This window comes from Protopterus annectens, chromosome 3.part1 (genome assembly GCF_019279795.1).
Source record: "Protopterus annectens isolate FY-2018-M chromosome 3.part1, PAN1.0, whole genome shotgun sequence".
Lineage (NCBI taxonomy): Eukaryota > Metazoa > Chordata > Ceratodontiformes > Protopteridae > Protopterus > Protopterus annectens.
Genome location: NC_056732.1, coordinates 223323636 through 223351424, shown reverse-complemented (window position 1 = coordinate 223351424; position 27789 = coordinate 223323636). Strand labels below are relative to the sequence as shown.

The following is a 27789-nucleotide window of genomic DNA, read 5'->3' as shown; positions in this document are numbered from 1 at the left end:
TGACATTATGAGGAACATCATAAATCCAGGAGGAGCAAGAGTAAATCTGAAGGCCAAAATCCAGCACTACCTATAAATCATAGCAGCTGAGAGGTATGGCTGTGACAAATGTATGTTATCATAATATAAAATACTGTACCATGCCTGGACTATAATACCACATTTCTTTATTTCTTTGATATATATATATATATATATATATATATATATATATATATATATATATATATATATATATATCTTAGTTCATTTTATAGTTAGAAGAGTTCCCTAACTTCAATCATTGCAGAACTATTTTGTAAAAATGAGTCCCCATGACAGCTATGAAGCTTTCCTATTTACATTTTGTAAAGAAACTGACTTTTTATGCAACAGTTTTTATGATAACAGGATGAATGGCAGGTTAAATTAATGGTGACCGTATTCTATACTAAAACAAACAAGAACAAAAGAAACATGAAAAAGAAACTCAGTTTTGTGTTTCAGTAGACTAAGATGTTTTAAACTTCATCTGTCATAATGTATTGTTATTCATGGAATGTAGGTTGAGGATGAAAATAAATTCATGTGTTCAAGATAATGTTGTCAATATGGCAGCAGAAAAAATTCTAATGTATTCAAAATTAACATAGAGCAGATGATGATGATGATTTTTTTCTCCTGCCAAACAATGAAATGGAAATTGTACTTTATTGTAATAATTTTTGTCTGGCTAAGTAAAACTGCAAGACAGCTGTTCAGCATTTCTTTATGCTAAATGTATATCTCATTTGCCTTTCATGTGTCAACAACAACAAGGTTAGAATATTCCATTCTGGTGAAAAAACTAATGTAGCGATATATGTTTTGTTTTTGTTTCAGTGACAAAATGTTTCCAGCATTTGGTTTTGGGGCGCGGATACCACCTGATTACAAAGTAAGTAAACAAAAAAAATTACTCCTCACAGCAAAGAGGAACATGCTTCAAAGAAAATCCGCTTAAGTGCTACATGTCACCTTTTTACAAGAACTTATCAATAACACATTTGGAAAAGCTCACACATATTTTAATAATGAGAATGGTATGTATTCTGTCATCAAACTGCAGCTAGATTAAATGATGCTCAGAATATTATTTCTTGTGCTTGTAAAGGACCAAACAGAGCATATTTGCTAAATCATTCTGAAAGCCATCTTCCTTCTGGACTAATGCTTTGGGAGTGCCTTTGCACTGTATGTATCATGTGAGAGTATGTCTTTGAGCATTGCTTGAATGCCATCATTCTCATAATAATTTATGTTAAATCAAAATGACTGTCTGTTAGCATACAGAGCAGTACTCTTACCTGAAAAAACATTAATTGTTAATATTATGCTGAAGTCCCATTCCTGTTCTGTGTCTCTTCTGTGATGCTGCAAACTAGAAATAGTGCCATAGTCGAGTACTACCCATATAAATCCCATTCCTTAAACAGCAAAGATCCCAAAGCCATGACTGATTTAAATTCAGTAGTTGTTTAGCAACTGTACAATTGACACATTTTAGCTTTGTTTAGAATTGTTTCTTCTTACCAGCAAATAAATCTTGCTGAGTGATCTAACAGTTAAATCCATAAGCACTTTTTTCTTTTGAAAAGTTATATTGTTTTTATCTAGAATCGTATGCATGTAATTGCTTTTAGTCGTCTTTATTTCAAATATTCACAAGAAAAAATATCACTTGTGGCATAACAGAATGTACCACAATGTGCTCCAGTTAAATATTTTAAGCATTGCAGGATCCAATGACTATTATTCTGATTTTACAATATATAACTGCTATGTTGTGGCAGCTTTATTTTATAGTAGAAACTACTATGTCATTTTTTCTAAGAAATGAATATGTACATAGGAACAAGTCACTTTTAGTAAGGAAACATTTATGTTAAGATATTGGGTAACAATCAGCAAAAAGAGATGCAAGTTGCATCCTCATTCATATAGAGGCTCAGTTGATCGCATCATGTTTAATATTGTATTTTTGCTTTCTTTTATTTTTCATGTTGCAGGTATAAAACACAGGTTTCAAAGCTGGGTTAAAGTATATATTTATGATCATATATATACCAATTTTAAAATCTGCCATCAGATACACCTATTTTAGTTGTGAAACTGGATGTTTTTAGATGTGGTAAACAACCACCACAAAGATTTCTTTAATTAAAAAAAAAAAGAAACTACGCTGCTGAGAAATTCAGGAAAGGCAACTGTTAATAATTGTTAATTTCACCCACAGATTCCTCAGATCGTATGCTTCAGCTTGTGTTTTATTTCACATTTTCAAAATATAATTCAAGTCTGAAATAAAAAAACAGACTGTAAGTGACTGAAACTACAGCTGACCAGTGGGACTGCACCTCATTTTTCTACAGTGGCCTCTCCACACTAATGTTATGTTGTTGGGGTAAAATCTAAACATTACCAGTTTGGGAAAACCCTGACTCCTCTAACCAAGTGAGCAAAAGAATACCCTACTACCAAGGCAAACCCATTACCTAAAAGGAACAAAACTTGAGAAAATTGCAGTAACTATTACATTCTCCCTTTATCCCTATTTAATATTTTGTCTAGTATTAATATCCTTATGATATTTTGGAAATGTTATATTACTGATCGATTTTTGTGTATCATTAAATGCTTTTATATCTTCCAAAACTCCATTTCCTGGATTTTTTGATGTCTGTCCCTTTCTTTCATCTGACTCATAAGTCTTGTCGGTTTACTTCTCTGGAATGAATGAGTCTAAAACACTTTTAAGTCCATTACTTGCACACCCATTACCTTCATCTACAAATGCAAGATCCTTTCACCATATCTAGGTTTTTGAATAAAGACACTAACACTACTCCTTCTATCTGACGTCTAGCTCACCAGATGTTCACTGCTTTTCCCAGGCAGATGTTGACAAACTGTTGCTGCCAAATTACTATGTACTACCCTTTCACTTTCTTAGATGCCCAGCCTTCTGCAGCTGATTGTCTACTGTTATGAACTTGTTCCAAGATAGTTGGCTTGAATGAAGATTCTGACATCCCAAGAGATTACTCACCCTGAATGCACTCTGAAACATCACTAAGCATAAGGCTTTAAGCATTTCTGCCTTGTCTTTAAACTAGCAATGTGAGCAAGTTATCCTTACATACTATTCTGGTGCTAGGGCACTCTTTTGGCATTCAACACACTTCCAGCTGTAGCACTTTCTTTCCTAAGTATCCATCCCCTGATTATACCCCTTTCCCTTTTAATCACTCCATTCATCTGATGGCATCCACCACTCGTCCTGATGCAATCCTACAAAAATACGTACCCCATTTGTTCTGTCATGTATCCTCATCTTACCATTCCCTTCTCTGACTGTGAACAGAGTTAACTTTTCAGAGGTTTTCCTACATTGCATCACATTTCTGATGCCCAGGAATCTTGGATTAGTCATTGAGCAATTTTTCCAGCTTTCTACATGGAGGCTGGCATTCTCACTCCTTCCAGATCTGCTTCTGCTACCAGCTACCCAAATCTGTAAAGCTGAAAAATGAGTCAGAAAACCAACCAATGCCGGGAATGCATCCCTCTGAACTTCATATTCAGCTGTAAGGCCTTCAGAGTCATCTTCCAAATAAGCTTCTCTGCCCCTTTATTTGTTTATTTTTTTGCTAAATACCTGTTTTACATATCCATCTCTGCTAGATTGTTAGACTAAAAGTATGCCTTCATATCCATATCTCTTAACTCTTTGTATTCAATTAGGCATCCAGAGCAGTCAAAGCTTGGGGATGGTTACATCTTGTGTCATCCTATTCCCAGTTTTTAGTCCTAAACTCTGAAAACCAGATACCCAAAAACATCCTTCCAGTATCCATGTTCTTATTTATTTCAGTATAAAACTGTATCTCCTGACTTCCCAACTAATTTTCTTACAAGGTAAATAAACTTTGCATTTCAGAATTCTTGCCATAATCCCAAGTCTTTCTTGATGCTTTCAGTAGTTTACAATCAGTGGTGCCCTGTTCATATTTTCTATTCAATTACTTACATATGCTCCTAGTAATTAATAAATCCTGTAGGAACACTCAGAGTACTTTATTATATGCAATACCTGGGTCAGAATGACCTTCATGGGAATTTGCAAAATGACAGTCCTGTAAAGGTCATTTTGATGGATGCACCAAGAATAATAGGCTTTGCAGCTTTCTTGTTATATCTCGTTATTTTTAGACATTGTGGTCCTTCAAAACTTTCTATTATCTTCCCTGTGTTGACTGGTGACTCCCAGAATTTTGCCCTTCCCAGTTCTTCCACTAAGCATCAGAATTGGGCTATCCCAATTCTGTTTTGTTCTAAAAATAACATTTTACTTTTCCCACTCCTGTCTGCTCCACCTTGGTCATATGTATTAACCCTAATCCTAAGCCTGCCCCTAAACCCAATCCTGCATTACCTTACAACAAGAGCTCTTCCCCTAGCAGTAGCACTAAATGAGACACGTGGACATACTACCCATATACTACAAACATGCAGAGCATTAAAACCATCCCCCTACCTAGTCCTAAGCTGCAAACACTCATACACAAATGCTCCCACTCCTAATGACAAAACTTTCAGTATAACAGAATTTTTCTGCGTTAAGGTATACTCACCCTTACCTTAACCCAAAACACATAAAACAGGCACTTTGACATTAATGCATTTGGCAAACCCTGCATTCGATGTAATCAACACCCAACATAAAAGCACAACAGTTTATTCTGTCAACAAAATCAATATTGTGCAGAATAAACTGCAACTGTAGATGTGTATAGATGTGTGTGTGTGTGTGTGTGTGTGTGTGTGTGTGTGTGTGTGTGTGTGTGTGTGTGTGTGTGTGTGTGTGTGTGTGTGTGTGTGTGTGCGTGTGTGTATATCCCTGGAATTCAGCAAGCAGCCGCGCAGGAATAAGTTATTCCTGCATGGCAGGGGCTGTTCCTGTTCAGCATGGCAGCGCACCATGCATATGTATGAAGGCACGCTGCTGTGCTCTAAAACAGACACGATTCAGTGTACGACTGCAGGGGGTGTGTGTGAGAGCAGAGATTTCACAATATACACGGCCCCTGCAATCCAGAATTGCCTTTCGGCAATTTAAAATGAGCAAGAACGCTCATAACACCCCCAACCCATCAAGATAACAAATCTGGGTCAAAGCCATAATGGACAATTGTCCCTACCAAGACAAATGTTGTCAGAATAACAGAGGTAGCATAAGCACATAGCACACACCTCCCAGCCCATGAGAGTAAGGAATGTGGACAAAGCCAAAAGGGACAACCATCCAACAAAGCAGAAAATTGATAGAATAACAGGTTCAGCATTAGCAGGGATATTCTGAAGGGTACAAATAAAATACCACAACAAATAATATTTTTTTTATAAATGTGATAAAGTTTAAGCTTAGCTGCATGGGTCTGCCTGTTGCTTAGCTACGCTTAGTCCAGCTTAAACAGCACAAGAAGTTAAATAGCAAGAAACAACTAGCATAAGCAGTATTTCAATAGTGTAGTGGTTAGAGCGTACACTTTGCAAGCAGCTGTTCCTGGTTTGATTCTCCACTATAACCAGTTTGCATTTTACATGAGAAAGCAGTACATAAAAATTTATTTTTATAATTAGCTACTAAATAATATATATTTGTTAACCAGAGTACTGCATTAGGTCCAGATATGAGGTGTCAGTTTAATAAAGTTGTGACACCCCCATATAAGCAGAAGTGCCCCATACAGTATAGTCACACATGAATAAATGTAATGAAAGCACATTGGGGGATGTCAGGGAAAGTAAACAAATTTATAATATGTAATGAATGATGAATCAATGCCATACAGCAGATAGTCTATAAAATGAAAAATAAGCAATGCTAAGCATTGCACAGCTCTGCTTACCAGGTATAAGCATTGTGTAAATATGACTGCTAAACAATGAGTAGCCTAGCTAAGTAGATTTGCCCATAGGTAAGCAGTGTTGGACCTGTCCCTTTAAGCACTGCCAACCTTAGCTAAGCAGGTTTGCCCGTAGCTTAGCTTAGCTCAGCATATTCAAAACTGTCCAATCATGCTAACGGGCAGGAAATCGGCCATATTTAAACCTCACAGGTGGGAATACAGCTCATAACTGGTTGCACCTTCCGACTGTTGGCAGTATGGCAGGAGTTGGTGAGGGCATGCACTTCCGTGTGCAGTGCTGGGGCATACAGGAGTCCAAGGTCATGGTAGGACTCCTGGTATAAAACCATGATGAAAGACTGCTGCAGGGCCAGTACCAAGACTCCCAATATAAAGCAGAAGCCTGGGACTGTCTAGCCCATGATCTCAGCAGTGCCACTGGTATCCCTCAGACTGGTGTGCAGGTCCGTCACCACTATGCCAACTTGAAGCAGAGAAAGAGGGACCTCTTGGATAAGTGGGTCCAAGAAGCAAGGCAGAGGAGTGATGTCCCAGCAGTGTGTAAGTACTCATACCAATAACTGTTTACTAATGTCCAGCCTGTGTATACAATGGATAGGTATGCCTAAATATTTCTCTATTTCCCTTACAGCTGCAGCTGAGTGGACTGTAAATCAGGAAGCCCATGCTAGTAGGCTGCAAAGGCTGCATCATGAGGCTGGTGAGTAACAATCCTACTTGTAGTAGTCATACCAAATAAATATAAAGTAGAAGAAAGTCACCTGGCAGTATTTACACTGTGTGTGGGTTGTACTGAATAAACCAGACAATATGACAGTAATAGTCCCATATAGGTCATATTTAAATAAAACTATAGCTGCCTGGCAATAAAGCTCTAAATCCTGGACTGGTTGTGGTTACTCTGGTATTGTATGGCATTTATTGTTGCAGTCTCTGAATATTAATGTTGTGTTAACCATTGTTACCCACACTGTGCTACATAAAAAAAAAGTATAGGAATGTCAGCATAAGACTGTTGTAAGTACAAGATCAGATTGTACAACCAAGAGAGACTTAGAAAACATTGAAGAGTGAGACAGCAATATCCAAATGCCACACTCTGCTGAAACTCAAAATTGTTGTATTTTTAGCAGACACAGCCATGGTTCTAATCCTGGGAGTGGTAGTAAGCTGTATGCATAATCATAACTCTCAACTGTACAGATTTTTTCAGAATGTCCAGATAATTGGCTCATGTTTTCTGCCTGTTCCTCTGTCCCCCTGGCAAACCAGTGGGATGATCTCAGAATTGTAGTCACTAAATAATGACATAACATTTGATTTTCAGACCTCAGAACCTTCAGGAAATATATATTAAAATAAAGCCTGTCACTCTAGCAACTCTCCAAGTTTATGAGAGCAATATTCAAAATATGTCCCTATTTGTACCCCATGTTGTCAAGCTTTGTCCAGACTGTGTGCATTAAGAGATTGAGAGGTATGTGCATAATATTAACTCTGAATCTGGGAATATGTGTAGAAACAGTCAGGTAATGTTAACAAACATTCCCTCCACAGGTCTGTCAGATAAGAAAACCGTGCTTGCCAATAAGGATTTAAATCCTAGACTGGTACTGTTTAGTCTGGTATAGTATGACCTAACATGTAGCATTCAGTAACATCTGAGATTAGAATAGTACTGTTGTGTCAACCACTGTTTCACACACTGTGCTACATAAAAATATGTCTAGGAATGGCTGTATAAAACTGTTGTAATTACAAGGTCAGACTGTAAAACCAAGAGAGACTTAGACAGAAAACACCAGAGGAATAGACAGCAATATCCAAATAGCACACTCTGCTGAAACTTAAATTGTTGTATTTTTAGCAGACACAGCCATGGTTCAAATTCTGGGAGTAGTTGTAAGCTGTATGCATAATCATACCTCTCAATTGTACAGATTTTTTCAGAATGTCCAGATAATTGGCTCATATTTTCTGCCTATTCCTCTATGCCTATGGCAAATCAGTGGGATGATCACAGAATTGTATTCACTAAATAATGACATATATTTGATTTTCAAACCTCAAAACCTTCAGAAAATGTATATTAAAACAAATCCTGTCACTCTAGCAACTCTCCAAGTTTATGAGAGAAAATTTCAAAATATGTCCCTATTTGTACCCCCATGTTGTCAAGCTTTATCCAGAGTGCGTGCATTAAGAGATTGAGAGGTAGTGTTAACAAACATTCCCTCCACAGGTCTACCAGGTAAGAGATGTAGAATTTAGCTATAAGACAGTTGAAGTATACACTGTGTACAAACATAGCACTGCCCAAACCAAGGCCATAGGGTATTGTAATAATACATGTACCTTAATGATTAGAGCAATGATCATTAAAGATGTGAGTACTACAAGGATATATAAGTTGTTAATTGACATCTCTCTCCCCCACCACCACCATATTTGCAACAATAATCTGAATACACAAATCAATGGGTATGTTTACACCAAACCTACTGTTGGGACATATGTCCTGTTGTTCAATAAATATTGAAATGTGTTTCTATTAATGTTCCATGTTGAAATACTATCTTTGGTGGCCTGTTGCTATCAATGTAACCTGCATGCCATTGTAATGGCCACTGTGGTTCTTATATGAATGTGTTCTTTTTGCTATGCAACTGTTCCAGTCTGGTGTTTTGGGTTAATGGGAATATCTATGCATGCTGTTATAACTAATCCTGGATTGTGTTGACTATTACTAACCCACATATGTTTTAAAACTGCAACACCATAGCATGTTTGGGAAGGCCGGTCCCAGTGGACCCACTTCTCTTACCTCATCTAGCTGTGGCACCAGGCCCCAGCAGATCTGGGACCCACCCCGGGACCTCCTCGTCTGCTGGTCCTGCACCACCTTCAGGTGGAACTGCCTCAGGGGATGGGGCTTGTCCCCCCCTGTGAGTGGGCACGATCAGGATCCTGTCACCCAAAGTCAGGTCAGGGGATTGGTGCATAGTAAGCTCTGAAGGAAGTTTGGAGATCTGCTACACCAGCTTGAGGGCCGTGTGGTGCATTTAAAGGGTCAGCCTGCCCTTCCTGTTCAGCCCCAGTACAGCCACCTTCGGTACCATGAAGATGTAGTGGTGACTGCCCATGGGTGGAGGCATCAGTCCCACTGTTTCCATTTGGGGGCTCATGGGTTTCCAATTTCCAAACACCCTTCCCCATCCAAAGTGTTTACCCACCACATGTGCCATACACCACCCCTGTATGCTGTCTTGTCTGTCTTCCTACCCAACCTACCTCCCCAAATATACCTGCTATCCTTCCTCAACATCCCACTCTCACTTTAAAAATCAAAAAAGGGCAAACTGTTCCCCAAAAAATTTTCGTCCCATACATAGCTGCCCATTTTGTACTCATGTCCACTGGACACATGTAATCTGGTCTAATTGGCTTCACAATACATTATTGCTGTCCTCACCCCTCTCTCAGGGATTTGAGTGTCCAAATCTACCTCCAAATTCAGTATATATATATATATATATATATATATATATATATATATATATATATATATATATCTAGTGTTGCTGTAGAAGAAATGGACAGCTATGGACCTTTCCCACACCCATCCTGCACATCTCTAGCTACTTTCCCTATTGTTTTTCCCTCTGTGTGCCCCCTTTTTCACCACTTTACTATCACCCCTTTTTTCTTTTCTTTTAAAGAAGTTAGCATGGGGGTAAGTGGGAGTAAGCACTTTTAAGCAGTAGTATGCAGGTTTAAGCCTGTTTGTGTGGTGGCAAGCAATGGCTACACAGATTAAGCACTGTCAGGCTAACTGTCTATAAGCTTATTTAACCGGAAGTTAGCATTGCTTACTGCCACTCAGACCTGCGCAAACCTGCTTACAACTGCTTAAAAGTGCCTTAATCACTCTGTATTCAGCAGCCCTTTATCTGCCCATGAATAAAATAAAATCAGCCCTTGCAAGTCTTGAACTCAGAACCCTACACACCATATCCACAGTGATTTACCACTAAGCCATTTGAGCTGTACATAACTGTGATATTTTCTCAAACATATCATGCAGTACAGTCATTCAACAGTAGGGAAAATGTATTTATATGTGTATATGTATATGTGTATATATACATATATATATATATATATATATATATATATATATATATATATATATATAGATGCATGTATATATGTAGACATACATGTCTATGTATGTCTATATATATATATATATATATATATACATATATATATATATATATATATGTGTGTGTGTGTGTGTGTGTGTGTGTATATATATATATATATATATATATATATATATATATATTTACGTATGTATGTATTGCATTCCCATATTGGATCCACACTCTGAACCTGTCACTGCAAAACATCTGACCAAAGGCACTGTTAATGGGGGTGAAGGGGCCCAAAATAGGAATCGCTTATAATTATTGCCATTATCCCTTCTTCCACAGGGGTGGCCATGGTGGTGCAGCAGTTAGCATTGCCACCTCACAGCAAGAGGTTCTCCGGTTCGATGCTCGGCTGGGGTGCCTTCTGTGCGGAGTCTGTATATCCTCCCTCTGGTCGCTTGGGTTTCCTCTGGGTACTCCGGTTTCCTCCCACATCCCAAAGACATGCAGTAGGTGGATTGGACACTCTAAATTGGCCATAGGTATGAGTGTGTGCATGTGTGTGCCTTCTATGAAAAGTTGGGCGCCGGGCTGGCAACTCGACACCATAAAACTCCACTGTCAATCATGAGCAGACAGATGATCTGCTGTGGTGACCCCTAACCGGGAAAAGCCAAAAGAAGAAGAAGAAGATCCATTCCTCCACAGCTGAAATGATCTGTCTTGCAACACAATAACCAGCACTTGCATGTGCTGAACCCAGGATGCTGCACAACATAGCCACAATAAGTTAACAGTAAGCCATCTCAGCTGTAAGATGTCAGGATGATTTCTCTAACATATCATGCATAACAGTCAGTCTACCATAGGGAATGTACAATGTTGAAGCAATAGACATTCCAATGATACATATACACACACATAAACATATATATATATATATATATATATATATATATATATATATATATATATATATATATGTATATACACATGCATACACATATAAATATATAAATACTTATAGATATATATAAAAAGAGTTATATATAGAGGGTACATAGCATATTAAACAGCCATTATTCCTACAGTTGCCACCTTTTCAAATGGCAAGTGTCTGATTCTTTCCTACAAATGAGACTTATTCCATGAAACATATACACACACACAATGCAAAGGACAGGACACCAAACACAGGTTTGCATACATAGAAATATTTATTGGTGTACTATTTCAGTTGTTTATGTAATTTCTTATAGCAGTTAGGTGTTTGAAATGCATAATAACTGATTAATGCAACTCTCAAACAAAACATATGATACAATAATCTGCAAAACATAACATACTTTGCTGTCTAGGCTAAAGCCTTCAAGTAGTACAACAGTAAAAAACACACTTGCCTTGAAGATAAGAATCAATCAGCACTTAATTACAGATGTAGTTCAGCAGCCTCCAATTACACTCTGTACTCAATCCCTAGGGTGAAAAGTATTAATTGTCACAATGTAAATGTGTCTGTTACATAAAATGCTTAACTTAAAGTGTCACTATCACATTGACAAAAAGAACTGTGTGTAAAACAGCAAGCCCTAACCCATCACTGTTCCCATGGTGAAACGTATGAAAATGTACAGCCATATACCTTAATGTGTCTTATTACTGATATCCCTTACATGTTGTAACAGCCTAGGTTAAAACATGTAATACCCCTCCCCCATAAAATGTCTTACAAGGGCATGTAACAGTGTTCTCCATACACTGACCTATGGACTGTACAGGGTCACACATGTTTTGTCCAGCTGTAGCCCTCATATATATGAACCCTACCCCACAATTTGTATGGGAGTCCACAACATCACTGGAATGATAGCAAGAATGCCAGCACTAAATAATGATATGCCATTACCTAACAACCTCTTACTGCATGACATTTGGACAAAGCCTGGTATATAGGTGGAGGACAGAGGCTGAAATCCAGGACCATATTTGAAATATTGCTGTTATACACTGTGAAAGTTGCTGGTGTTACATGATAGGTTGCAACATACCCTTACTCAGGAATATGAAGTCAGAAACACAAAGGGATGTTGCCATGTACTGATAGCAATCAACACAGAGAATGGCACTGATGTGTCAGGGACAAGACCTGTGTGGTGAACAGACAAAAGGTAACAGCCAATCCTCTGGCCATCATGTGGATAGGCCCACAGTTGAGAGCTACACAGACAGACTGCATTCCATGCAAAACTAGCATATACACACAAACCCTGTAAAACTAGCAGTATTCAATGCATATAACAGCAATACTCACACACTGTTCCCAGGTCTGGAACCTTATACAAACATGCAGTTGGCCTGTGTCCACAAGTCCTGGTCTAAGATGTATTGCTACCTGCTGTCTGTAACATGGCTGCCCACACACAGGAAGGGTGTCTTCAATACAGGAAAGGTAAAGGGACAACACCCACTTGATGTAGTCATTTATAGTAGTGGGTTTCTATGACATTGGCTATTGGAATACTACACAGCCGGCTGCATGCAATTAGCAAGTGGGGAGCACCAACTGGTGCAGAGGCCATCACCTGATCATGGGCATCACCTACAAAAGCCATGCTGTAACCTATTCAAACCAGCTCGATCCCTGTAGTGGAGTGAGAGAGATAAATAAAAAACAAAAAACAAAAACAAAAATAATACTAAAAACAAAAATACTACTAAAAAAACAAACAAACCAAACAAGGAAGACATCCGACTGGTACACAGAAGAGAGCACAATAATAAAACAGGTATGTGAAACATTGTAATTGAATGTAGTACTTGGTCTGTAATAATGGGATAGATGATGTTGAAAGATTTATATGTGCCATCAAGACTTGCTGTAATGATGTCCTGCTGAACAACTGCTATGGACATAGCATCTGGAAAGAATGTCAGGATTTAAGCCATGTTTGTTCTGTTCCTCCAAACATCTATATTAGTCTAGCAAATAGCTGAAGGTGGAAGTAATGAAGTCATGATAGACACATGAGTTTCAGACCCTACCACCTTCAGAACAGTCATGGTAATGTGAAATGTATCATGCACAAACTTCATAGGTTTGTAATAGGCATATCTACGATCTGTCACTATATACCCCCCCCCCCCCGATGTTAGGCTGTGCCCACATGTGATGCTCTGTTTTGTAGCAAGGCAGAACAGTTCAGCTGTGGTGGAAAGAGGTTCAGAGTGGGACTCCAATGTCTGAATACACTCCATATGTGTGTGTGTGTGTGTGTGTGTGTGTGTGTGTGTGTGTGTGTGTGTGTGTGTGTGTGTGTGTGTGTATACATATATATATATATATATATATATATACATAGAGAGAGAGAGAGAGACACACACACACATATTATATATATATATATATATATATATATATATATAGATATATATATATATATATTTATATATAGAGACACACACACACACACACACACATATATATATATATATATATATATATATATATATATATATATATATATTTATATATATATATACAGAGAGAGAGACATATATATATATATATATATATATATATATATATATATATTTGTTTTTTTCCCCCTACTGTTGAATTGACTGTGCTGCATATGTTTGAGAAAACATCACACATATATGCAGCTCACATGGCTTAGTGGGAAATTGCTGTGGCTATGGTGTGCAGGTTCCTGGGTTAGACACTTGAAAGAGCTGATAATTTCTTTGCTGGCCAGAACAAGGGCTGTTGGATACTGTGTAATTAAGGCACTTTTAAACAGGTGTAAGCAGGTGCAAAATGGACAGTTATGTATGGTGTGAAATTCTTTTTGAGAATAGATTGACCTTTTTTGTTAAGGTGAGAGTGGGATGTTGGGGAAGGGTAGTAGGTATATTTGGGGAGGTACGTTGGGTCTGAAGACAAACAAGACAGACAAGACAGCATACAGGGGTGGTATATGACACATGTAGGGGGTAAACACCTTGGATGGGGAGGGGTGTTTGGAAATTGGAAGCCCATGAGCCCCCAAATGGAAACAGTGGGACTGAGGTCTCCACCCATGGGCAGTCACCACTGCACCTTCGTGGCCCCGAAGGTGGCTGTGCTGGGGCTGAGCAGGAGGGGCAGGCTGACCCTCTAAATGCACCACACGGCCCTCAAGCTGGTGTAGCAGATCTCCAAACTTCCTTCGGAGCTCCCTATGCACTAGACCCTGGTCCTGACTTCAGGTGACAGGAGCCTGTCTGTGCCCTCTCCCAGGGGGGATGAGCCCCATCCCCTGAAGTGGTTCCACCTGAAGGTTGTGCAGGACCAGCAGTTGAGGAGTTCCCGGGGTGGGTCCCAGACATGCTATGGCCTGGTGCCATGGCCGGATGAGCTGGGAGAGGTGGGTCTGCTGGGAATGGTCTTCCCAAACATGCTATTGTGTTGCAATTTTAGAACACATGTGGGTTAGTAATAGTCAACCCAATCCAGGATTAGTTATAACAGCATGCATAGATATTCACATTAACCCGAAACACCAGAATTGGAACAGCTGCATAGCAAGCAGAACACATGCATATATGGAAATGCAGTGGCCATTACAAGAGCATGCAGGTTACCTTGATAGCAACAGGCCACCAATGATAGTGTTTCAACATGGAACATGAATAGAAACACATTTCAATATTTGTTGAACAATAAGATATATGTCCCAACAGTAGGTTTGGTGTACACATACCCATTGATATGTGTGTTCAGCTTATTGTTGCAGATATGGTGTGGGGGAGAGAGAGAGATGTCAATTAACAACTATTATATCCTTGCAGTATGAGGTCCTCTGTCATTTTTTCCTGTTTATGTCTTCAAGGTACCATGTCCTGTGAACATCTCCCTGCGTATACGCCCCAGGAGAATGATATTATCATAAACTTCATTGTATTACATCACAGAACCCTCTTTGGATGCAATGCCCATGATCTGCAGGAGAGGACCGCCCTGTGAAACTAGCTCATCCGCAGGGTAAACAATGTCAGCCTGCATAACCGCAGTTATGAGCAGGTGCGACGTCGTTGCACTAATCTCATCTGCCATGCCCTTCAGCATGCTGCTGCAGTTAGGAGGGACCAGCTAGCCACAGGTGGGGGTCATGCCATCCAGCCCCCACTGACACATGCTGAGGAGCTCCTCGCCAGCCTTGGGAAACCCGCCTGCCAGCCAAGCCAAGAACCTGATGATAGTATTGTGGAGGTGGGTGCTACCCACATAATGGATGAGGTGCATGCAGGTAAGGCCCCAGGGCACATTAGTAGACCACTGTTGCTTATCCATCTTCATCTGTAAAGTATCTTCATGCATATGTCAGATAACATAGTCTGTTGCTGCAGTGTAGTAATGAACAGATGTGCATAATCTCGAGTATTTTGGGTTTGTACTGTTGATGTACTGAAATGTTGCTCCCACCCTGTACCAATGCCACAGGTGTGGTTTCTGACATTACATCTCTCACACAACTATGTAGGTCCCTCTAGTATACAACTGGGGCAGCAGCCTGTAACTGGTGAGTATGGAGTTGTTTTGTTCAGGTTTGCCAATGCACCAGCCATGTTATGGCCATGGTATTTGCCATGCACGCATTTAACACACCTACAAATAATGCATGCTGTACATGTTCACTTATTGTTGCTGTTAGCTGCACTGCATCACAGTGGTCACCATTCTGGGATATCTGAAGGGTATGTAAGAGTCCTACTGTATACCTGACAACCTGTCAGTGCAAGATGTGTGGACAGAGATGAACATAATGATGGGACAAATGGCCTACAGTAGGGACATGTCTGAAACATTACCCTTATACAGTGGCTACAGCAGTGTATACACCACTATTACAATGGCAACTGTTACAGATCTACACAACGGATATCACAATACACATTACACACCTTTTACAGCTTGTAATTTGATCCTAACATGAATGTGTAATATGGAATCCTATGTTAGGACAACAAATATGGATAATACATACCTTAACAAACACTGGAAGCATATGTGTGCACACACTCCAAATAACGTATTGTGGAAGGAGGTTTTGAGGCACTAACAGCATTCACTCTTCTTGAGTATGCACCTTCCATCAAGTACAGGGCCTCAATGTCACACCACGTAATGGTCTGCTATCTAAGAAGTATGTCCATGACATTTGCCCACTCACCTGCAACAGAGGCAGCTGTGGCTTGCACACATCTTACAAACCATGGAATAGATCCCATATCCAAAAGTTGGCATTCAGAAGTGGGAGATGTAGCCTTACCTTACCATTGCATATACCATGGCAAACAGTGCAGACAGTCATGTATGTGACTATGACATATGGGACAACATTAATGTAGAATATAAACAGATGCCCATCCAAGACAGATGACAAAACATGTTGCAAACTGGTCACAGAGGCTGCCCAAAAACATGCAATAACCCTGACAGCTTTCAGGAATGTCTAGCAAGTACTACCTGTGCAGTACCTGTGTTAACAATTACCTGTACTCTGCATAAGTGTGGCCATGGGTTAGGGTAATCAGATGGAAGAGTTGTTCCACAGGAAACATTATCCAGGCCTCTCTACAGGTAGCATATGCATAACATCAAGTCTCCCAAAGGCATGGTTTACAGTGTGTAATGGTGTACTGAGACCAAGGCTGACACCTACAGACAGTATTAATAAAGATACATGTGGAGCACAAGAAACACCTCACTCTACCTCAGGCCCACCAGGGATCATCTGTACCTTGCTGGTGCCAGTGTACACCTTTAGGTTTGTTGTTCATTAGCAGGAACTAGGCTGGTAGACATGGCATTCTGAATTTGGAACACTGCAAACTGACACTCATGTGTGGCCCATAGTTGTCAAGCATCTGCAATAAGGCTGAGGATGGGGAGGGGTGTCATCCTGAAATGCAACAGTGTACTCAAGCATACATCCAAAGCTCACTAAGAATGTCTGTATCTGAACACAGTCAAGGCCATGAATTGTGCCAGACATAACCCTGACTCCACAGCAATAGTGAAGGCACTGTGTGACCTCCAAGGGCTCTGCACATGAGCTGACCTTGCAATCCGGCAGAGTTGGGGGACATTTGTAGGGCGGAGTGACCAAATAATGGCAAGTAAAGATGAGCCATGCCAGTATACCCCTGCCAGGAATAGTGACTGCTGTAGTTCACTTAACAGGTGCTGCAACAAACCATCATGTTAAGGGTATGCACCCTTATGCAACCCACATATTGTATGCATCTCATTTGTTTGATACTGCATTTGATTGCACAGGTCATATGTCACATATCAAGTGTGTGTAATGTTAACATATGCAGTATTGTGGCCCCATTGCATATCATGGAAGAGGCTGGCATGTCAATGAGGGTGTGTACACTCCTCATAGCTAGAGTAAGCTTTAATGTTTGTCAGTGTAATTGGATTTTATTGCTCATACATGCACTGCTGATGATGAGATCTGCAAATCAGAGGTCAAACATTCACTATTGACATCTGTCCTCATATCATCCCAGGTATGTGTCAGACAAACACATAGGGACTGTGAGCAACAGAACAAACATAACTGCCATACATATACATATTCAGCAATGGTGTGTACACTCATGAGGGATGGTGCACATTACATGCCAGGGTGCTGAACAGGTGCACAGCAATACTGTGTATATGGTTGCAGTGTGTTCCAGAGGAAGGGGCATCACCTACTAACACAACTCATGCATCACAGAAATGTATAATGTTGGTAACAAGGCTGAGTGTAGCTGCAGTGCATGCTGTTGAGTGCCATATGTCATGCATGTTGACTGTTGGGTAATGAGAGGTCTGTGTAATATCTTTGTGCCACCTCACCTGTAAGTGTGTGTGTGTGTGTGTGTGTGTGTGTGTGTGTGTGTGTGTGTGTGTGTGTGTGTGTGTGTGTGTGTAAAGAGGTAAGCAATGACGTACAGGTCTTAAATTACATTTTTCTTTTCCCTTCACAGGTGGCGAGGTGGGTCAGGGTCCCTCCTGCAGGTAAACTGATGTTAGTGTCTATACAGACTCTGACAATGATGATAGGTATGGTGAGGCACAGGCAGGGTTGTCAGAGGATGAAGCTGTGCCATCGGTTGACATCCCACTTTTATCCACCCCATCCCAGGACACAGTCACAATGCCTATATATACCCCATCACCAGTGGCCATAGATGAGGGACAGTTGGCTCGTGATGTGCATGGGACAGGACAGTGTGGTGACTATTTCAAGTGTATCTGTACACAGCAGCCATAGCCGGATGACTGGCGAACTACCTCACAGGCAGATGTACAGGGGTGCTCATAGGAGGGCTGCTGGCCATCATGACCCTGGCAGAAGTGCCACAGCAGGTGTCACCAGACGTATGTTTCGGTCCATCATGGAGGCACAGGCATGTCTGGAACATTACACAAGACAGAGTCTGGGGCTCCAAGAGGGCTACTCATTCTGCTGTACTTGACAACATCCATGATCTTGCAGGTGCCCACAATTATTTTGCAGAGGTCATGGATAGATGGTTGGGTAAGATGTTGGGAATTCTCAACTGTGCAATGTCTGTGTTAGAGCATATGGTGGGAGTAGGGTGACAGCCATGTGGACGTAGGTCAGCAACACATACAGCTGGAGGTCTGTGTGGATGTGCAACAAGTCACAGCCGCTCCCATAGTGGCAGTACCAGCACCAGAACTGCAGGGGGGGTGCTGTCTACACCACAACACAGCAGGCCACATGCACATGGTCCTGGCTGGTCCCAATAGGGACCCGGATTCAGCAGATATTTGTCATAATCAAGGGCGAGTACCATATCTGGGCTTGTATCTGGTAGTGCCCGTGGAACCCCTGGCAGGCACAGTTCTCATGTCCATGGCCGAACACAGTGAACCATAGACCATGCCATGTGCAGTCTGCAGCTGTCCAACAATGTTCCCTGTATGCCAAAGCCTAGGCATACTGAGCACACCTCCTTCTGCCTACATGGGCAAGTTCGGGTTGTTCCTACTCCAAGTCCCTCTGTGCCTGTGATGGCCTTGGCAATGGTGGGGGCTTTGTGACCTTGCCCCATGCTGTTTCTGCTGCAGCTGTTTCCACAGGATCATATTGTGTATCATGGCACATACAATGAAAATTTGTGTACATGTATCTGGTGAGTATTGCGAGGCTCCACCGGATATGTCCAGGCACCAGAACCATGACTTGAGCATCGCAAACACACACTCTATTATGATTCTGGTTTGTGCGTGTGCCTCATTATAAAGTTCTTGCTCAGGTGTGTGTGCATTTCTGATGGGTGTCATCAGCCACATCTCCAGTGCATAACCAGCATCTCCCACTTGGTGTCCATAAGAGATGTCCCCACTGGCAAATTTGTGATATAGCTGTGTCATACACCAAATGTGGGAGTCGTGATAGCTTCCAGGGCTGCCAGCACACACATTCAAGATAATGCCCTGGGCATCGCACACGACCTGGCAGTTGATGGAGGGGAAACCCTTGCGGTTTATGTAGACCCTACCCTGCTCGCCGAGTGGTGCTTTGATGTGTATGTGCATGCAGTCTATCACACCTATTACCTCAGGATATTCTGCTATTTGGTGGAAAAGATGCATATTGCTGGGCAAATCCTCACAGGTGTTGAGGAAATATGTGATCACTGGCATGTGCTGACATGGCATACAGGAACTGGTGGAGTTCCCTGGATGCTGATGCCTGTGAGATTCTCATGATATCCCCAGTTGGCCTTTGGAAGATACCTGTGGCTAGTATTCTTAAGTCTACACATACCTTCACATCCACTGGGATGGGTTCCCCTCTGTTGGTTCTGTGTGTGAGGTGTGGCTGGCACAGCTCAACAATTTGCTGTACAATGTCCCTGTCCACCCTATAGTGCTCCATTATCTCCAGCTCATGTAGCCCCTGGTAGGTTACCATGGGTCTGTAAACTCTTCTCCTCCTCCTCGCTGTGGCTTGGTTGTCAGCATTCACATCCCCTCCACCCACAGTCTCTTCCACATATTGATGTATGAGAGCAACAGCAGCCCCTAACATTTTGTTAGTTTTGTCAGGTAAAATGTCCCCATCTGTGTACACCAGTGGTGTAAAATTTGTGTGAAAAACCAGAGTGAAAGGTGTTTGCATAGTTTATAGTAGTGTGCTGGGCTGGGCTGCTGACTGTGTAATTGGCTGATTCTGATACATTTCACCTGCCAGCTATGCTAGTTCTCCTTGATCACCTTCCTACTGCTGTTTTCCCTTCCCATTGCCTTCCTGTTTAAGCCCCAAGGCATGCCGCACATATGCAGTGCTCAGATGTGAACAGAGCTGCTATTTCCTTTTTTTTGTTTAAAATCCAGTGCGCAGTGCACACCGGTTTAGGCAATGTAAGCACTGCTAGGCAGCCTCAGACACACACCCCCTTCCTTAGCTGTGCTTTTCTAAGGGCAAACACGGGCCACAGGGCTCCAATTAGCTTACAGCATGCATGACACTCCCCCTTATGAGGTCATCTACCTTTTATACTTATACCATGGAGTTGCTGCACCTACACAGTTGGGTGCAAGCTAACACTGAGAAGAAATCTATGATTCTGTATCAGTCCCCTCCTTTGCATAAACTGACTGCTAATGCATGGTTACAAAACTTACACTCAGCCTTCTCCCTTAGCAACCACTATTCCATGGTATTGTTGCCTTATGCATGCCATTGACTATTATGACAGAATGCTGATTTGGGTTTAAAAGCTTATTTGCAACTTTTTTCCTTATTTTTGGGCCGATCCCATTTGCGCACCAATGCCCTGTGCTTAAACGTCCGAAATCGGTCAAAAAAATTAAAAGTTATTTTTTTATAATTTTGCAATTATTTTCCATGCCAATGTTCATATATTTGGCCATTGCCATGTCTACTACATTGAATACATCCTTTCTTTGGAGGTGTCATGCCTCCGTTTTGTAATTTGCAGAAATGCATTGTGTTAGTAACTGAATAAATTTCTGCAGGTTACACTATTCCTGCACAGATGCCTGCCTGCTTCCTGGATCACTAATTCACCTCATTTGTATGGTTTTCACCAGCAAATGGGGTAATTAGCATACAGAAGCTGTGTCCATGCAAGGAGTGTAGGAGTGCTCGTGCACTTCCCTGGAGCTCGTTCCTGGATCGCTCGTCGGCCATATTGTATGCTTCAGCTCTTGCACTATTCCTGCATGCCGTGCAGAGCTTGCTGAATCCCGGTGTATGTGTGTGTGTAATTCACATCAATAGTTTAAGCCTTCATATTTGTCCTAATTTCTTAAAAGAAATCTGAGTCAAATGTTAATCTTAATTGTAAAAAAGAAGGAACTAGAACAGTAAAGTCAGTACATCTGTAGGATATACCACACCAAACCAGTGTATTTCCAGCTAAACTTTCAGATGAAATGCAAACACTGCCAGACTGTAAAGCACAGTTTCATTTGCAAGCTTTCATAGCCCATCCCATAGTCCTCTGCCATTGCATTAAGCTACACAGTGGGACAAGTCTTTACTGAAGCAAGCATTTGTGACAAAATATTTCTGCATATAAAGAAGGTTTTTGTTTCATTCTCTTCATCATTGTAGTTGAACAATACACTTGCAGCCACAGCTCTTAATGATTTATCATTACATTTATTCAGTTAACTACTACAGTGATTGCTTATAATAAACAGCTGCAATAGTTGCATTTTTTTAAAGTGCAGAATGCCTGCAAGCAACTACCCTTCAATCCGCTGTACCACAGACAGTTTGACAAGCTGGGCATTGTTATCAGTTGGAGGTATTCATTATTTAGTAATGTCCTTTCACCAAATGCTGGTAGTAATAATAATAATTGTCCTGTGAACAACAGCAATATGAGTTTCTCCATTTCTGAATGAATACTTTCTAGAAGTTTTACTGGAAACATAAGTGGACTCCTGCAATTAATATCATTATCTGTGAATCAAAGTATGCTTTATCAAGAAAGAAGGTAGAAATTCCTCTGTACCCTCATATCAAAATTCTCTTTGGAATTCAAAATAAATCTGGGATCCCTACATCCTGGATATTAAATTATGATTGGAGACAGGGATTTACTATGAAACACTACCTCCTCATTAGTTAAAATGTAAAGCACCATCAATGAATTATCTGAAATGACAAACTCATAACCCAACTATCCACAATTAAAAAACTATTAAATCTGCAAAACAATTGATATTGCAAACAGGGGCTGTGCCCTTCTGCACCCCTGGGGTAGACACTTTGCTTCAATACCCCCTCTCTTTATATATACTAACTACTTAGCGTGGACAAATCCAGAAAATGGAAAATTTTTAAAAAGTACAAAAAAATCTATTTTCCATCTTCTCCAAGTCCCTCAAATTCACAGTAAAGTATAATACCTACAACAATATGAGAAAGTGATAGTATTATTGACAAAGACATACATTATAATTTTGTTCCTGTAAAAAGCTTTTGCCAGGCAAACGTAGTCAAAATGTTGCACTTTTCAACATTTAAGTCTACACACACTAGAAAAAATTGCATTTCATTCAGATGCAAATACCCCCCTCCCCCAGTTTCTGTTTGCTTAACTAAGAGACACAGCTTATCCATACATATGCACATATTTTCCCCTTTCTCTTAAAGAGACGTTTACTTTATGTTCTCCATTTTCTGTTCATTAAGCATGCTTTCCTGAAACTGATGATGAAAGGAGCTGAAGTCATTTCTGTATCTACTTTCTGGTTAAAGCAAATATTATTCTGCTGTTTAAGGGTATAGCAATGGAAAGTGCTTTGCTGTATTCATTCTAATGAAATTTTCTGTGAGAGTGTTGGGGGTCTCTATTCACCTTATTGTAAAGGTTCCATTTTTACATTCAAGACTGAAGAAGTGTAATTTTGCAATATACATTGCTTGTCTAGTCTAGTGTGGCATGCATCCATCTTGTACTAAAAAAATTAAAAAAATCCTTAGCTCAGTGGAATATGTTTTTGCTGAGTATAGGACAAATAAATATGGCTATTTATTTTGCTTAGAGAGTTCAATCCCAGATCTCTAGATTTCTCTCCCAAATATAAACGTCATTGGTAGTAATCTGCTAAGAAATAAAACAGCAGAGACAGAACCATTATCAGGAAAAATAAATTTGCTGTATCATTTAGCAGACAATCAAACAGATGAGAATGTTTTTCTTTAAAAAGCCAGTTAGATTATACATACAAGCCATCATCACAACCCATTTGTTCTTTTCAACCTATCTGAAGAACCAGATATCTAAACTGTTTTTGTAGATCACTGTCTGCAGCAATTTATGTGCAGTAGTTTTATCAAATGGTTTCTTATTCTAACTGTGATACCTGAATCTGACATTTTACTGCTTCACAAACTTAAAATATTACTTTTTTTTCATATAGCAACAATATTATAACAGATTAATATGGGATATGCCTTTGTGTATGGTAAAAATTAAGGGCCAGTGTTCTGTTTAATGAAATCTGAAACTGAGTGGTTCTCAGCTTTAGGTGAAGAGAGCAGTTTATGAGAATACAATGAAACAGTCTTATAACTATGTAATTGTGACCACAAGTCTCTGTGTCATTAACATGCCATCAGTCAGACTATGGGTGCTATATGCTGTTAAATGCAGTGGTGAAAGCTTTTATATTTCTAAAAATGTCAGAAGATGAAGATACGATATTTTACTAACAGTCATGAAGATGCAGTCACACTGCAAGGAATGACAGCAAAGATTTAGGTAGCTGCAAGTTCTGAGCATAGATGAGAAAGAACAGATGTTTAGCAATTATGGAAACAGATGTATGTGGAATCTAAGGCAAATAAATACAGGTACTTATATGAGCAAGAATATGTATGCTATTTGTTCACAAGCCCAGGTTAAAGCAAATAAGACTGATGTTAGATTATTAATATCCAATTTAGTATGCTGCAGTATAAATATATACTTTGCAAACAGCAAGAATAGTGAGTATATTACAAAGTTTATGAAGATATGAAAAAATATTCAGAATCACTCAGGAATGCATACTAAATATGTGATGCAGGATACATTGCATAAGAATTAAAGTTTTGAGAAAACATTGTATACATTTATGCAAATAATAATCAAATAATATAATTTTTAAATCAATGAAGTATATAAAAGCCAAATATATGATAATTAATTGTTGAATACCAAGCAGCTAGACTTCCATTTACTTTGCACATGCCTTATCATCTTTTTTGTAAAGTATACTTTCAACCCATATTTGAGTTTGGATTCATGTTGACTTTCTAGATGCAATTAATTAAATTCCCAGTAACTTATTTATTTATGTATTTATTTATTAGCATTTATTTACTATGAACATACATCTGAGTCAAAATGATCACTTTTTAGGAGAGACAAGGGAAGAAAAGCTCCAATGCAGGATATAATATATTACAGAGTAAGTTGTTAAAATCATACATAGAACTACAAAGCAATCAATGGTATACAGTAAAAGATTAAGAAACAGTTGCAACACAATACAATACAAACTAGTGGCTTGCAGCCAAAACATAGATTATATAGTAGAAGGCAATACAGAGTCTGTCATAGTTGCAGACAAGGTGTAAAATAGATCAGTGGAGTGTAAGTTACATTACCAATGGTGATATTTGATTAATGAGGTAAAGACAAAGACTAGAAGAAAAACTGCTTCCTTGGGAGGTGGTGATAACAGGGAAAATCCATCCATTTTTAATTAAATGGAGGTTTGTAAATTGTAAGAGTTAGTGAAGCATATAAAAGGGAAGATCAAAGGAATGTTGTGGCTATGTGTTCCCTTGTACCCAGTTTTTGATATGTTTTACTAATGGTTTGAGAAAATGTGCTGATTGATTTCATGCTATTGTCTAAAATAACTACAAGTCATTTAGTGTGTGCCACTTGCTCTTTCATAGCGTTATTAGCTCAGTATATTGTTGGCTTTCTGACCAGATAGGTGCTTGAGAAGGAATAAGACTAGTTTATATTTATTGGAATTAGAACCTGAATCTATTATGCTGAAATCCACTTTCAGTGAACCAGAAACAAAGTTTTTTTTTGCCAGAGGCAAGTCCTATGGGTGCAACTATGGGTTACACTTGTTATTTATTTTTTTACATCCAATCTAACCTAATTATTTAACAGACTTAAAACATCTGAAAAAAATGAAAAAAGGGACAACAATTCCTTACCAGAAAATTCATAGTGTTAGAAAATTTAGACTTATCAGAATCGTTCGGGAGTTTGTTTTGCATTCTGTTTGTTATAGGTTTCTTAAAGATAATCTTTGCCTAGTTTATTAGTCAAGGTTCAATCTGTTTCTGTTTGAAAGTCTGTGGAATGCACTGCCTGAGACACTAGATCAGGGAATCTAATACCATAAATGAATATCAACAACAAAAGAATTAAGTAAATAAATAAATGCATGAGTACTCTGGTGGTTACTACAGAGTAATAAGGCTATAAGCTGCTACTGAACTACTTCCTGTGGTACAAGGTTTAATTTCCTCGGTCTTTATTTCCCTACTGTGTGAGCAAGTCACTTAATCCGTTTGTGCTTTGGGCCAGTAGAGAATTGGGGACAGGCTCCTTAATGGTCTCTAGGACTACATGCCTAGTATCACCTATCAAAAAGCAAATTAATAAATATCAGTAATAAAAAAACTGACAAATATATTTTACAACTCCTTACAAAATTAGAAAGCCATATAAATATGGAATTTGGGCAACCACAGTTCTTGGAAAGGAATATGTTATAAGCTTGACAGTTGATTCTGTAAACCTATAAATTTATAATAGTCAGTTTTTGTTGTACTTGACAAAAAAAAATATTCCCCCAGATTCAGCAAGCAGCCATGCAGGAATAACTTATTCCTGCACGGAAGGGGCCGTTCCTGTGCAGCACGGCAGCACGCCATGCATATGTATGAAGGCGCGCAGCTATGCTGTAAAACAGACATGGTTCTGTGTACAACCACAGGGGGTGTGTCTGAGAGCAGAGCTCTCACAATACACATGCCCCCTGCAATCCAAAATTGTCACTTAGCAACATAAAATGAGCAAGAACTTTTGTAACACCCCCAACCCGTCAGGGTAGGAAATCTGGACAAAGCCATAAGGGGCAATCATCCATACAAAGCCAGAAAGTTGATGGAATAACAGGTTCAGCATTGGCATGGATATTCTGAAGGGTACAAATTAAAAAACACAACAAATAAATTATTTTTTTTTACATATGCAATAAAGTTTAAGCATAACTCCACGGGTGTGCCCCTTGCTTAGCTACACTTTGCCAAGCTGAAACAGCAGGATAAGTTAAAAAGCAATAGACATCCAGCATAAGCATAAGTGCAATATTATAGTGGTTAGAGCATGTACCTTGCATGTAGCCATTCATGGTTTGAACCTCACCAAAGCCTTTTGTATGTGTAAACATTACAATTTTAATTTTTTTGTATATTTATGTAAGAAGTAACTTATTTTTCTCAACCAGAGTATTGTATTAGGCCCAGATGTAAGGTGTCAGTGTAATAAAGTAGTGAAACCCCCATATAAATGCACGTGCCCCATACAGTATAGTCACACAAGAATGAATTAAATACAGCACATTGGGAATGTCAGGGAAGGTAAATAAATCTATATTATGTAATGAATGATGAATCAATCCCATACAGGTGGTAGACCAATATAATGAAACATGAGCAATACTAAACATTGCACAGCTATGCTGACTGGGTGTAAGCATTGTGCACATATGAATACTAAGCAATAAATAGCCCAGCTAAGTGGATTTGCCCATTGGTAAGCAATGCTGAACCTGCCCGTTTAAGCACTGCCAACCTTAGCTAAGCAGGTTTGCCCATAGCTTAGCTTAGCTCAGCATTTTCAAAACTGTCCAATCATGGCAAAGGATGGAAAATTGGCCATATTTACACCCCACAGTTGGGAATACAGCTCATAACTGCTTGCAGCTCTCCACTGTAGGCAGTATGGCAGGTGTTGGAGAGGGTATGCGCTTTTGGGTGCAGCGCTGGGGCATACAGGAGTCTAAGGTCATGGTAGGACTCCTGGCAAAAACATGACATGAGACTGCTGCAGGACCAGTACCACGACTCCCAATATAAAGCAGAAGCCTGGGAAATTCTCACCCATGATCTCACCAGTGCCACTGGTATCCCACGGACTGGTGAACAGGTCCAGCACTACTATGCTAACTTGAGACGGAGGAAGAGGGAGCTCTTGGAACAGTGGGTCCAAGAAGCAAGATAGAGAGAGGAGATGTCCAAGCAGTAAGTATTCATATCAATAACTGTTTACCAAAGTCCAGCCTGTGTATGTTATGGATAGGTATGCATAAATATTTCTCTATTTACATTACAGCTGCAGCTGAGCGGGTTGTGAACCAGGAAGCCCATGCCAGAAGATTGCAAAGGCTGGGACGTGAGGCTGGTGAGTAACAATCCTGCTTGTAGTAGTCGTACCAAATAAATATAAAGGAGTAAAATGTCAGCTGGCAGTATAAAAATGTGTATGGTTTCCACTGAATAAACCAGACAATATGACAGTAATAGACTGATATAGGTCATATTTAAATAAAA

At 39.7% G+C, this 27789-nt stretch overlaps 1 protein-coding gene across 1 annotated transcript in view; it reads left to right on the top strand.

Annotated features, from left to right (window-relative positions):
* Positions 1 to 864: 864 nt before the first annotated feature.
* CPNE4 (copine 4) overlaps positions 865 to 27789 on the top strand; it is a 465450-nt gene continuing 438525 nt past the window's right edge. Inside the window, exon 1 of the mRNA XM_044066730.1 lies at positions 865 to 916. Coding sequence (XP_043922665.1) covers positions 869 to 916 — 48 coding nt within the window. The 5' untranslated portion in view covers positions 865 to 868. The remainder of the gene's footprint in view (positions 917 to 27789) is intronic.